The sequence below is a fragment of the Salminus brasiliensis genome, chromosome 22 (genome assembly GCF_030463535.1).
Source record: "Salminus brasiliensis chromosome 22, fSalBra1.hap2, whole genome shotgun sequence".
Taxonomy (NCBI): domain Eukaryota; kingdom Metazoa; phylum Chordata; class Actinopteri; order Characiformes; family Bryconidae; genus Salminus; species Salminus brasiliensis.
In genome coordinates, this window is record NC_132899.1 from 21,452,062 (window position 1) to 21,465,488 (window position 13,427).

General features: G+C 40.9%; 1 protein-coding gene across 3 annotated transcripts in view; it reads left to right on the plus strand.

Annotated features, from left to right (window-relative positions):
• Positions 1–13,427, plus strand: part of dnah9 (dynein, axonemal, heavy chain 9) — a 193,444-nt gene that overhangs the window by 96,961 nt on the left and 83,056 nt on the right. For all 3 annotated transcript variants that reach the window (XM_072666671.1, XM_072666673.1, XM_072666672.1), the window contains 6 exons: positions 326–466; positions 1,203–1,373; positions 3,181–3,303; positions 6,780–6,973; positions 8,107–8,255; positions 10,216–10,343. In XM_072666671.1, the coding sequence (XP_072522772.1) occupies positions 326–466; positions 1,203–1,373; positions 3,181–3,303; positions 6,780–6,973; positions 8,107–8,255; positions 10,216–10,343 (906 nt within the window). The remainder of the gene's footprint in view (positions 1–325; positions 467–1,202; positions 1,374–3,180; positions 3,304–6,779; positions 6,974–8,106; positions 8,256–10,215; positions 10,344–13,427) is intronic.

A 13,427-nucleotide genomic window follows, 5' to 3' on the forward strand; every position in this document is an offset into this window, starting at 1 on the left:
GTGAAATCTCAGGTTTATGGCGCACTGAATTGTTCCCTAATGAATCATACTCAAATTGACTCATGAGGTCAGAGTTTTATGGCCCTGCCTGCCATTGTGTGCTTTACTCAATACAAATATAACCATAACAGAAAGCCTCTTATTGCTTCTGGCATGTTTGCCTGTGATAGTTGTTGAGGAATCAGCTTAGAAAGCAGTTTTACACACTGCAGTTCAGTGCTAGTGTCAGCAGGTCTGTTTTCAACAATTCATCGGCATGTTAACGGCCATGGTCTTATTGTCTGTGTGTGTGTGTGTGTGTGTACGTACCTGTGTGCTGATTTAGGTGAAGGAGGCAAAAGTGACAGAGGCCAAAATCAATGAGGCGAGGGAGCACTACCGTCCGGCGGCTGCCCGTGCCTCTCTCCTCTACTTCATCATGAACGACCTCAATAAAATCCACCCCATGTACCAGTTCTCTCTCAAGGTAGCCCTCACTATTGACCTTGAACTTTAATACATGCTCTTTCTCTTTCTCTCTCACTCTCTCGCTCTCTGTCGCTCTCTGTCTGTCTGGCCTCTTTGTTTATTTCCTTCATACGATCTGATTCAGTTTGCTCTCCAGACACAGTTTATTGTGTTTTCTGCTCGCTGCCTCTTTTTGTGTTCTGACTGTTCGGGCATATACTCTCTCTCTCTCTCTCTCTCTCTCTCTCTTGCTCCCGCAGCCATTCACCTATTGGAAAATATGACATTTAATACAAAACACTGTCATAGTCTCTAGGCGCTCACAAACCCACAATAATGGAATCGGGCCGCTCGACTTCCAATACGGACAAGGTGTCAGCTTTTCCGAGAGTGATTTTTGAGAGCTTTAGCTGAAGATAGATTAAAAATGCATAATTAAATTGCTGGTGGTCTGCCTCGAAAAGGCTCTCTCATATATCTGCATAGTCGCCATGCTGTGACAAGATACAATCTGCAGCTATCAGGAAATAATTGCTTCTTTCTTTCGGTACAAATTTATGCAGGAGAAACGAGCGTGATCTTTAGCGGAGAACGCTTTCTAAAATGCCTCATTTGAGGCAGATGGAAAAAAACAACCCAATGATTAATTGCTCAACAATGAAAATATTTGGAGTTACTCTATAATCCATGCGTTTGTCTGCTTGTTTGTTTGTGCGAATGTGTGTGTGTGTGTGTGTGTGTGTGTTTGTTGTCAGGCCTTTAGTGTCGTATTCCAGAAAGCTGTGCTGAAGGCGGCTCCAGACGAGGCCTTGAAACAGAGAGTGTTAAATCTGATTGACAACATCACGTCCTCCGTCTTCCAGTACACCACCCGCGGCCTGTTTGAGTGCGACAAGCTCACATACACAGCTCAGCTCGCGTTCCAGGTAAGCCGCTTCAACTCATTACAGCTGTCAGAGCTGGGGGATAAGAGTCATGAAGAGGGTTTGTGTCTGTGACAAAGATTTTAATGGACCACTGGACAAAAGATTGGAGTGTTTCCAATAATGCAAAACCAGTCTGATTGCAGATAAATGTGGAAATGAAATACCTTCTACCTCCAAAATGGCAACCTTACAGGAGGAGGGGAAAAAATGTCTTCAGTATCTTTCAGTAAAATGTAAAAAGTTTTTTTTTTTTTTAGAAATCGAGCATTTCTATTGGTCCATTCATCATGGAATCATAATACAGTGTAAAGAACAACTGCCAGCTATGTCACAAGGTTAAAAAAAAAGGCAAAAATGGAAACAGACAGGGTTTTTGTGTGACAGCGACAATTTGTTGCTCCATGTGCCTTGGTTGTAGGATACTAGGACATTTTAAATGATAAAAAGAGCTGTAGATGATGTAGATGTAAACTAACTGAGGAAGCTGTATAGTGTTAGAAATGGATTAATAACTGGGGTCTGGTAGTTCTATACAACAGTTAGTTCTGATCTCCCAGTCTGAAGCATTCTAACCATGCTAATTTGTGATAAAAGCATGGCTTTTTCACACTAGGCCATCATTTTAAGTAACTCAAAACCAGGCTCCCATCTCCATGAGATACCAACATACAGATTACAGTTTCAAATACTTTTTTTTTAAAACATAATATGATAATTTGGCTCAATAATGCACAGAAACATGATTCTTCAGCTTTCTCTCAGCCATGATGTTATTCACAATAACACACTTCCTCTGTTCCTTAAACATAATTCATGTAATTGTATCAATCTGGGTACAAAACAATCTTACAAAATTCTACAAAATAGAAGGATTACATCAAAACCACATGTAAGAGTTAACTGTTTATACAGCTGATTTGTGTGAATTAACTGACTAAATATACATAGCAGCAGTTGGTTTCTGAAGGGGCTACAAATTAAAGTACTTGTTTTTTGAAAGGGACCGTCTTGGTTTCTGAAAAGGAGCGTCTACAAATTAAAGCATTTGGTTTTAACAGACACTGATTATCTCGGTGGCACCTGACAAAGTTTGTGAACAGCAGGTGAACAGTTAGTTCTTGGGGTAATGTGTTGGAGGCAGAAAGAATGTGCAAGTGTAAGGATCTGAGCCACTTTGACTAGAGCCAAACTGTGATGTCTAGATGATCTGTTTGATGTATTTTTACACACATTTTTTATTCTCAATGATTCGCACAGATGAGCTTGTCTGTTGTCTTCTACAGAGAGATTAGAATACAAAGACCGTATATAGCACTTGTTATTCTTTTTCTTTTTAAATATTTTCATGTATAATTGATTCTTTTTTTCAGAATGTTTTATTTAGCAGGTATTATGCATTGCCCATGTTAATGAAAAGAGATATGTAGGAAAGAAATTATTATTTTAGTTTAGCATGTAGGAAGCTGCATGGATTTTTCAAAAATGCATTTTCAGTATAATATATATCTGCTTTTAATGTCATTATTACAGGTTTTATTAATGTTGCATTAATTTTTTTAACTATAAAAAAATGTTAGTAACAGAGATCTAAAGAACCTTCACATGATGAAAAGGGTCTTTACCAATTTTCCATATGTAGATCTCAAAACATGGTTCTTTAGAGAACCAAAGGTGGTTCTTCTATGGCTTCACTCAAAAAAGCCTTTCAACTACCTTGATTTCGTCTCTCTCTCTCTCTCTCTCTCTCTCTTTGTCTCTTTTCTCTTGTCTTTATCTGTCCTTCACCTGCTGCCTCTTGTCTTTTTAGATTTTACTGATGAATAAAGAGATCAACCCCAGTGAGCTGGACTTTCTTCTGAGGTATCCTGTCCAGCCCGGTGTTACATCACCCGTGGACTTCCTGTCCCATCACTCATGGGGAGGGATCAAGGTGAGACATTGTAACTGAAGACAAAGTCACTGGATAGACTTTGCATATGAATTCTCTCAGGCTTCGTCCACGTCTGCTTTGACCTTAGTATCCAACCTATCAAATATGTATTGCCTCTTAATTGATCATTTGCACCCTTACAGAAGATTTTACATCACGCTTACATCATCCAAATCAGAGCTTCTGCTGGAAGAAAGCCTTAATTGCACATGTGTAACTGTGCATGTCGGGAGGGAAAAAGCAGCAGTCTCTTTGCACATAGCATTTTCAGACACATATAACACACTGAGCCTGTCTTGCATTCGTGCAGACGTCCCCAAGGATGACACTTAGCAGAAGTTTACTCACTTGTCAGATCTGTTCAGCAATAAGCTGAACCTTAATGGCAAGTGTATCCCCAAAGCTTTCAAAGCGTGTTAATATTTAAAACGGAACCCTTAAAATCAAGTTAATTTATTTCTGAAGTTCTTTTAAGATCACTTTTTTTTAAGTTAGGTTTCTGGCACGACCAGCCACACTCCACAGCTGCCAGAGTGGCAGATGGGTTCATTACGCTTTATAGTTCAGGTATAAAAAAAAACATAAGTGTCCTGTTTGAAGAGTCGACGGTTAGGGGAAATGGCCTTCTCATTCTGTAACAACATCAGTTCAGAGGGATTAAATGCATCATCAGTGACACTGACCTCATAATGATGCAGCTTTAAACCTCAGTCCCAGTAATCAACAGTGACAAAGAGTGTGGTGTCATTTGCTCTTAATTGTTTTGCACTTAAAGCTCATTGACACAGTGGAATTCTGCTGGAAAGTGGGAGTTCTAGACGTTCTAGAGAGCTGGACTAGGGTTAAAACAGTGTGGATTAACCCTAACTAATGTGGGATCATTTGCAACATGATCACTTCTATAAAGTTTTTCTTCTTTCTTTCATCTTCTTGAATTTCCGTAGCAGCATGATCTGTGACTTTTCAACAGTGACTGGACACGTATTTCTCCAGATACACCTTTTTCCATCGTAAGAGGCTGATTATTCACCCTCTCAATGCCTCTAGCCTATTATTTTGAAGCATATAAACAACTCACAGTGAGCGCTAGCCAGGCTTAAGTACACTCTCCACACAGTGGGGTAAGTTAGAATGTGATTTTAGAACTTGATAACTGCATTTCCAGAAGAAACACTGAATGGTTGTCCAAGCAGTTGCTCGACTGTTTGTGGCTATATAGTTACTATGGTGTTGCTAAGTGGTTGCTAGGCAGTTGCTGTGGCATCCCAGGCATTCGCTATTGTATTGCTAAGAGGTTGCTACATTGTTGCTAGGTGGTTTCTATGGTACTTGCCTACTTGGTTGCTAGGGTGTTGTTTGGGCAGTTGCTATGATAATCTAGGTAGTTGCTTTGTTGTTGCTAGATGGTTGCTATGGTATCACAGGGGTTGCAAGGGTGTTGCTAAGTGGTTGTTAGATGGGTGCTATATGTTTGCATTGTGGCTTTAATGGTAATTAACATGATTGATATTATGTTGCTTAAAGGTTGCTAGGCTGTTGCTAGACAGTTCACAGGTGGTTACTATGTTGTCTTATTGTATCTGTTCTCTTTCATTATTGCATGTTGTGTTAGATTATGCCCCACTCCTCCCCTGCTCTGTTTTCTTCATAGACAAAAGTATTGGGACACCTGCTTATTTAATCAAGTATTGGGACACCTGCTCATTTCAAAATCAAAGGTTGAGTGATCACCACCCCACCTAAACCCCAACTCATCCCAAAAGTATTGGATGGGGCGTTTGGCATGGTGCCAATAGGTTCCTGTTTATCTGCTCCACAGAGTCCTATTCTGTTGGCAATACTCCTTTACACAGCCGTGTAAAGCCATGCAAGCCGTGTGTGTGTGCATTTGCACATCTGTGTCAGCGGTGGGTGCAACCTAATATAGCTGAATGCATTCATTTTAAGGGCTGTCCACAAACATTTGGACACCTAGTGTATGTTGAAGGCAGGTGAAGTATTTGTTTTTCTAAAAGAAACCATAGAGCAGCCCTGCAAACACAGCCACTGTCAACTCAGGGAAGAGGCCGGGGTTTGTTTTGGAGAGCGAGAAAGTCCACACTGCTAAACTGCAGCACAGAGACGGCCCGTTTTCCATAAGCAAGGCTTTTTGAGGATTATGAGTCATCGGCGTCCTGCCGGTTTCAGCACCTTCAGGTTGGATGGGCTGCTCCGTATGCACGGGGACCGGCATATGTCACCACGGTGCTCTCGGATAAATATAACTACGCAATAAGAAAGCCTTCATTTCGCTGCCTCAGCACTTTGTGGCTCTCCGGTATGAAGGAACTCTCTAATGTTTGCTCAGCAATTTAAGCGGCATAAAGACAATTTGCTTTGCAGTTAGATTAGATTAACACTCTGACACTTACACTGATGGCGCTTTTGAACCTTTTCTTTCCGTGGGTCTTTTTTTGTCTCTGGCCTGCTTTTTGATGAACTTTGGCATGGCTCACTCAGCAGTTACCACACATTCGTTGACGCAATATATAATGCAGACTGAAGGAACCCTTCATCAAATTATTCATTATTCAGGGGCCAAACCAGGATTACCAATGTCTACCACTTAAAAGAGCATTAGTGAAGATTCAAGAAACACCACCTCTGGTGGTTAGGTAGGTGAACACAACAACACGAGTCTATTTCATTTATTTAGTTCTGCTTTAGATTCCTGCCCATGAACACAAAGCATGCTGAGAGAATTATCTCCTAAGCATACTTTACACTAAATCTTCTTGGTACAACAGCAGCGTTTTGCCTGAGCAGGCATCAAAGTCCCATGTCCGAAGGGTGCAGATGGTGTTAGCATTTTACTCTGTTATGTGGTGCTTTCACTATATAGTGACATTATAAACCCATGGACACTTAGAATTCAGCTCATAACTATTAGCTGTAGTTCCCATGAGTTTATCAGTCACTATGTGTGTTAGCAGGTTAGCATCACTGGCTGCAGGTGACCAGTATTAAATATAAATATATATTCTCTAGGGGAGGTTCACTCAAAGCTTTACTATATTCAGCTCTCTAAGTGATAAAGGTTTATCCTCTTCATTTGTTATGCAAAGTCTGTCCAGAAGAAACGGCTCTGGTTTACGTCCAACTTCATCTCCTCCACATGTAACAGTTCTCTCCATTTTGGAAAAGCACTTCCAATGTTAACTCATGTAGTGTGCTTTTTAACTTTTTTAACTGCTCTCAAACCCGTCAGCAGCATAAAGTGTCATTGGGCCTAAAAGTTATTTTTAAAATATATGTTTTAATCAATAGTTAAGGAGAAGTTTAATTCAGTGAAGCCACATGTTCTCAGTGTTCTTAATATATTAATTAATGTTTGCCACATGTTTTCTTAGTAAGAAGAAATGAATGTGTATAAAGGGCAGTGTGTACATTCATGAATCAGTGAAGCTACAGACCTGCACATTATTGTTTAATTTCAGGCACTTTGTACCATGGACGAGTTCCGCAACCTGGACCGGGACATCGAGGGCTCTGCAAAGCGCTGGAAGAAGTTTGTGGAGTCTGAGTGTCCAGAAAAAGAGAAGTTCCCGCAGGAGTGGAAGAATAAGACGTCCCTGCAGAGGCTATGCATGATGCGAGCTCTACGGCCAGACAGAATGACTTACGCCGTCAGGTTAGACATCATTTTGCTAAGCAGTCAGCAATAAGGTCATAATCCTTTAACAAATGATTATCACCTCCACATCTTTCACTGTACTTACACTACAGCTCACCCTTTAACACTATACAGCAGGAATGGGCAATAAGATGATATGGTACTGTTATCACGATACGTAGTGTTGTAATGCACCTTTCTGATTACATTGATGAGTATAGTATGTACTTTTAAGAACCAATTATGAAGCTTAACCAGCATATTTAGTGGCTACATTAACTGCATAGTAACAGGTAGCTGATTGGATGGCAGCCCTTTATTTCATTTATTATTTTCTTTCAGTGGTTTCTTCCAGTAGTTCTTTAAGAAATACGCAATCGTTCTACATAGAGGTATCTAGATAGGTGGGTATATTGTGGCTTCTTGGGGACCACCACCCACCTTATTGTGAACACACCAGTGTAAACGCACCCCAAGATCTGGGCTAGAAGACACAAATGTCAATGTAACGTCACTGACATATCTCTATCTACATTTGTAATTTTGGACCATGTTTGTTGGTCAATTAATTATGACAATTTAATGCAATTAAAAAATACTTTATTCATATTTAGTTGCTAGCAAGCATCATTTTACTATATTACTCATATTATATGTGGTTTATCAGTGACTGTAGCTGCAGAAAGCAGAAAACATCTCGACGACATAAAGGAGTGCACTGGTTACCCAACTTATATGGTAAAATATGGTAAATATGTAGGAATACATAGGTGGGAATACATGGGTACATTGTATAGGTACTGTAAATTGCACAGTAGTGTACAGTAAGTATATTATTAGTGGATCAACTAAGCCTCAGTTCTCAGTCTCGGTCAGTTTGAACAGTATTTATAGATTCGTGGCCTTTGGTGTAATGAGCCATGCTAATCTGATAAGACTTGTCCTGTAAGTCCTCTTATCATATATGCCAGCTCGCATCTGACAGCTCGGGGAAGTGCCTTGCATCACATGGACTTTCCTTGTGTTTCATGAATGTTCTTCATACAGCTTTGAGCACTTTGACAACACATCTCCGACATATTTTACAGCAGTCACAGTCACAGCAGACCGCTGTAACTCACAGTAATGAAAGACGTTTTTTTTTTTGACAGGGATTTTGTGGAGGAAAAGCTGGGCAGCAAATACGTGATGGGGCGCTCAGTGGACTTTGCCGTCTCCTTTGAAGAATCTGGAGCTGCCACTCCCATGTTCTTCATCCTCTCCCCTGGAGTTGACCCGCTCAAGGACGTGGAGAAACACGGTACTGTACCTGTGAACTGTGAATTGCTTCCTTTTCTTTTTCACTGAAGAAGTTCTCTTTTCCTTTTCCTTTTCTTTCCAAGCTTGACATTGTTTTTTTTTAATACTCTCGTGTTCTAATCTATCAATGGCTGCTTGTCTGTAGCACTGCAGACTTCTCTCCACAAACTGAAGGTTTTTGGTGAATGGCTAGTTTTGTAAACAGCCTTTGCTATAGAGATAGACTTTTTCATATCGCTAGACCAGCACTGGCTGTCCATGCATCATGTGATTTTGAAAGAGTGGATCTCATAAGGCTCCTGGAGGAGTGTGCAGATCGATTAGGCATGCCTGCGTGTGCCCGACTAATCAAATCATAGCTGAAGTGCACGGTAATCAATTGGTAAAGGCTGACTTGAAAAGAAGTCCTCTTTGAGATGGAGACTGTGCATAAAACCAATCTAGCTAACCTGCACTACTAGCACAAGCACTTTGACTGTTGAGTATTTTCATTTGTACGTATTGAACAGTGGGACCTGTAACATATACTCGCCTTGCAGCCTAATGTGGTCAAATAATTATTTGTTAATTGTTATTTAATTACAATATCATGAACAATGATGAACAAAATTCAGTTATTAGTATTCACAGAATTAAAACTTAAGTGTGCTTAATAGGATAAATATACACTAGTCTACATCAGGGGTGGTGCAACTTAGTATAATTTATGTAAAGTACCGAAATGTCATTCAAGTTTTAACAGTGCCCCCTTGTGGAGAAAATGTAGCCTGTTAAATATACGAGAGTGAGTTGGTTAGTTAGTTATTGGGTTAATTATTTAGTTACACTCTGAAAAAAGGGGTCTGTACTGCACAGTACAGTATGTGACTATTTTATAAATAATAAAAGTAGAGTGGTTCTTTTGAGGTTAAATAAACACTCATCAGACTCCCAGTATCATATTAGTGATGTAGCAGCATCTGTACATATAGCTGATCAGTAGCTGATCAAGAGACTTTTACAGAAGACGTCTACTGAATTCAGCTGTTCTTTACTTTATTTAGAGTGTGCAGGTTTTAATCTGTAGATGTTGACCTGAAAAATCACTGATCATCTAACAGATCTAATACAGACCATCTCAACATCCTCAACCTGAGGATATATACCTATACATAGGTTATAGACCTGCTGCTCACACCAGCCTGGAACTGAAGCTTAACTGGACTAGGTTGAGATTAAGAGACCAGGATGACAATTAGGATTTGGATTGAGGTTGAGGTTAAGGTTAGGATGCTTCACTACTGATACCTCACTGATATGCTGTTGATGCATTACTGATACTATGCAAAGATCTACTAATTAATGATCTACAAAGGACCACTCCAGATAAAGTACCAGGTAACAGATTATTTGGTTCTGTGGTTCTTTGAATTGTCATGTTGCTGCATAGAACCATCATTTAAGACGTGTAGTAAGATAGTTAGAAGTTATGCCCATGAGGTGCTTCACATCTTAAAAAGACCTAATGGAACTGAAGTTGACTCATGAATGAGAAATTGCATCCCTTGACTGATTAGCTAAAGCCAAAATTCATCTCTACATGCTAACATCACCCATAGCTATACCCTCAAAGAAGAATTTCATGAGGAGTGTCAGTCTTTGTTGATGTATCAGTGTGTGTGTAACTCTCTAACATCTCTAAAGAACATCAAGAACTAGCTCAGCACATAAGCAGTTGGAAATCCAGCAGCTTGATACATTGTCAGAACATAAACTGTGACCATATGCATACGTTTTTGCATCACAGTAAAACATCTACCAGGTTAGTGAGCTCTTATCACTGAAGATGAAATCATGTAGGTTTTGGAAAGGTTCTGCCACTGAGTTTGACTGTCTGTTCATGCTCATAATAAAAGCAGCACATATGCCACAAAGTGTGTGTAAATACAGGCCTTCCTGCTAATTTAGATTTTGTGCTGCAGGCCGGAAGCTGGGCTACACGTTCGACAACCAAAACTTCCACAATGTGTCCCTGGGCCAGGGCCAGGAGGTGGTGGCTGAGCAGGCACTGGACCTAGCTGCACGTGAAGGCCATTGGGTGATATTACAGGTAAGGTAAACTCATGCAACAGTAATGCTACAGCACGCTCCAGCTGACACCGACATCATCCATGCACCGCTCTGCTCGCTTCCTGGTGTTTGCTTGACCAGGGTCTTTTTTAGATAATAACAGTTAACCCACCTTGAACTGATGAACGCAGCCCCTGCGTGCAGCACTTGTGTGGGAATTCAATTCAGCTAACCTGTGTCCCAGCGGCCCGGACTTCCTCTCTGTGATTAATGGCCTGGTGGGCCCCCTTTCAGGGGGGGTGATGTGTCCTTACTCCTAGCCAGGGTGATGGCCCACCCCAGGGAGAGAGATGCACTTCACTAATGAGTCCATTAGATTGCTTCCACGCCATCCAAATGTCAGTGAGAAAACACACTCCACACACTCTGCCCCAGCCACAGCTGCTTATTATGAATATCACAGAGCGTTGTGCTTTGAAAAATTGCACGTGGACCCAATGCATATAGTTTAGCTTATATAGTTAATGGGTCGATATGATAGAGAGCACAGCTTGACTCCAGGTATTTCGATAAATTTTGTGGTTACACCTCAGGAGGAAAATGTACCGTACACATGAATCACACTGTCCTATCTCTGCACGCCAGGAGTGCATTTTACTTTCTAAAGAGGATCCTGTACAGAATCCTAATGGCTTTTATTGGCAGCTAGAAATGGCAGCAGTGGGCAGAACTGGAGCGTTCTTTCTTTAAATCCTCGAGCCACGCTAAAGCATACCCTGAGCCTCAGGGGGCAGCGGAGACAAGCAGTTCTTTAATTACCTTTGCATACTAGTCCGGATCAATGCTTTCAGAGCGAGAGAGAGGCTTTTTTTCCCCTCCTCCCCGGCCTCGCTTTCCCCTCCCCCTCATTCGTCTATCCGTCCATCCACTTGTCTGTCTGTCCGTCCCGGTCACTGGCTGGCCCTTGGCCCCTTCTCTTTCAGCCCCACTTACGAATTCAGGCTTTTTGCCGGGAAGCTCTCTGGGTCAATGGAAAGTTCCCCTCCAGTGAAGGTTAATTATATTGCAGCACACAGGGCTCGAGCAGACAAGAAATGCAGAAATCCACTCGCTGTGGAGAGGCAATCAATTGCTGAGATTGGAAGAGAAAATCCACAGTCCTGGGAATCAAGTGGCCTAAACTGGCCGCCCCCCTCCCTACAAACCCTCCACCCCCACCGCCTCTTGTCTCGAAATGTACTCTTAAAGGCCTCCAATGAGCAGTGAATAGGTAAGCATCAAGAGGAACATGATGAGATAGCTCAGGAAGGGAGCCGTTATTGGAGAAGTGGCTGCCACGGCAGCATTCAACTTTTAATGACTTTTTGGGGGAAAAGAAATATGCTGTGAGCCTCACTTTACTCTTAGAGGCTATCATCTGCTGCCTGTCACCTGCTGACCACGGTCAAGTCCCAGTGCTTCCATGCCAGAAGCATCAATAAAAGTCTGTGTCAGTGTCTCCCATCAGCATATCATGTCTGACTGTGCTGATGTGCTAATGTAAAGTTAGCAGGAAGGCTTTTTCGGAGCAGTGTCATTGAGGAACCACTTTTAGTTTAGTAAAGAAGAAGGATGCATCAGACATGAATGTGAATGGCTGATACACCGATATATTGTTGTTTTTCTCTTTGTTTTTTTAGAAGTAGTGATGTTCCAAACTGACCAACTTCATTCTGAGTATCAGCTGATTCTGATTCTGATATTTGGCTTTCAACAAGTAGAACAGCCACAAAATTAGATCAGACGGGCTGCTACTTAAAACCAAAATAAAATCTGTTAGTTTTACTTTTGTTTAATATCTTTAACACATTTACACATTACAGAGTCTAACTGACTATCCTGATCATTCAGCTCCCAGTTACTTTAAAACACTGCAATGCTCAAAATGTGGCTCAGTGGTCAATGCCAATGCTCCACCAAAATGGCCCAGGAGTCGCAAGTTTGAATCCTAAGCCGTGCTGCTTTGCCATCAGCGACCGGAGTCTGAGAGAGCACAATCGGTCAAGCCCTCTCCAGGTGGTAGATGGCACTCTTTCCCCTTATCACTCTTACGCAAATCTGGCTTGGCACAGGCATCTGTTAGCTGGAGCAGTTGAGCTGGGGAGTGATGAACTTTTAAGAGTGATGTTGGCCTGAACATCACTTTTAAGAGTGATGAGGGGAGAAAGTGCCATCTACCGCTCCAGAGAGAGCATGGCTTATTATGCTCTCTCGGACTCTGGCCACTGATGACAAAGCTTGCTGATTGCTTGTTTGGACCAAAAAATGGCCTGTTCTGATCATGAACAATTCAGATTCTGTACCCCACTAAAGAACCTTAAAAAGGACTGTTCTTGAACGAAATACATTTTTGAAAATGAGATGTGTAAGCATGAAGATCCTTTTAAAAGTTTAAAGAACCTCCATATAATGTAAAGTTTCTATACTACTTAAAGCCTCAGGGAAGTTAAAATTCATGTTGTCTCTCTAATTAGGTTAATCTTGCTCTTGTGGGCACACAGTATGCATGTACAAAGCTCGCCTTATGAAGAACATTCCAGTGGCCAATAAACAAACTATGCATTTCGACAGAATTTCTCTTCTTTTTTATGTAATTTAGACTAATCTTGTTAAAGCATACAAAAGCTTTACCCTCACAAGGCTGATGCGTCTTATCCTGCCCACACAGCTGCAACTAAACTATAAGTTCCTCATGGTGAGAGAAACTTAGCATGCATAGCCAACCCAGCAGCTGAGCTTGTATGTCTGGCTGTCTGTGCATTCATGTCTCAGTGTGCACTGGATGTGTGGATACACCTTAACTTTCTTCAAGTCAAGACATAAAACACATCAACATCAACACATAAAATTTGTATTTATTTATATTATATATATATATATATATATATATATATATATATATATATATATATATATATATTATATTACATTTTAAGATGTTTTACCAATCAATCTAAAAAGACCAAACAACAAGTGCTTCTCCACATACAGCACAAAACGCCACGCTTCAGCAGTCTTGATTATTATGAAAATGATTAATCCCTTTTATGACAAGCATCTTTAGGACTTCTATAGATTCGTCATT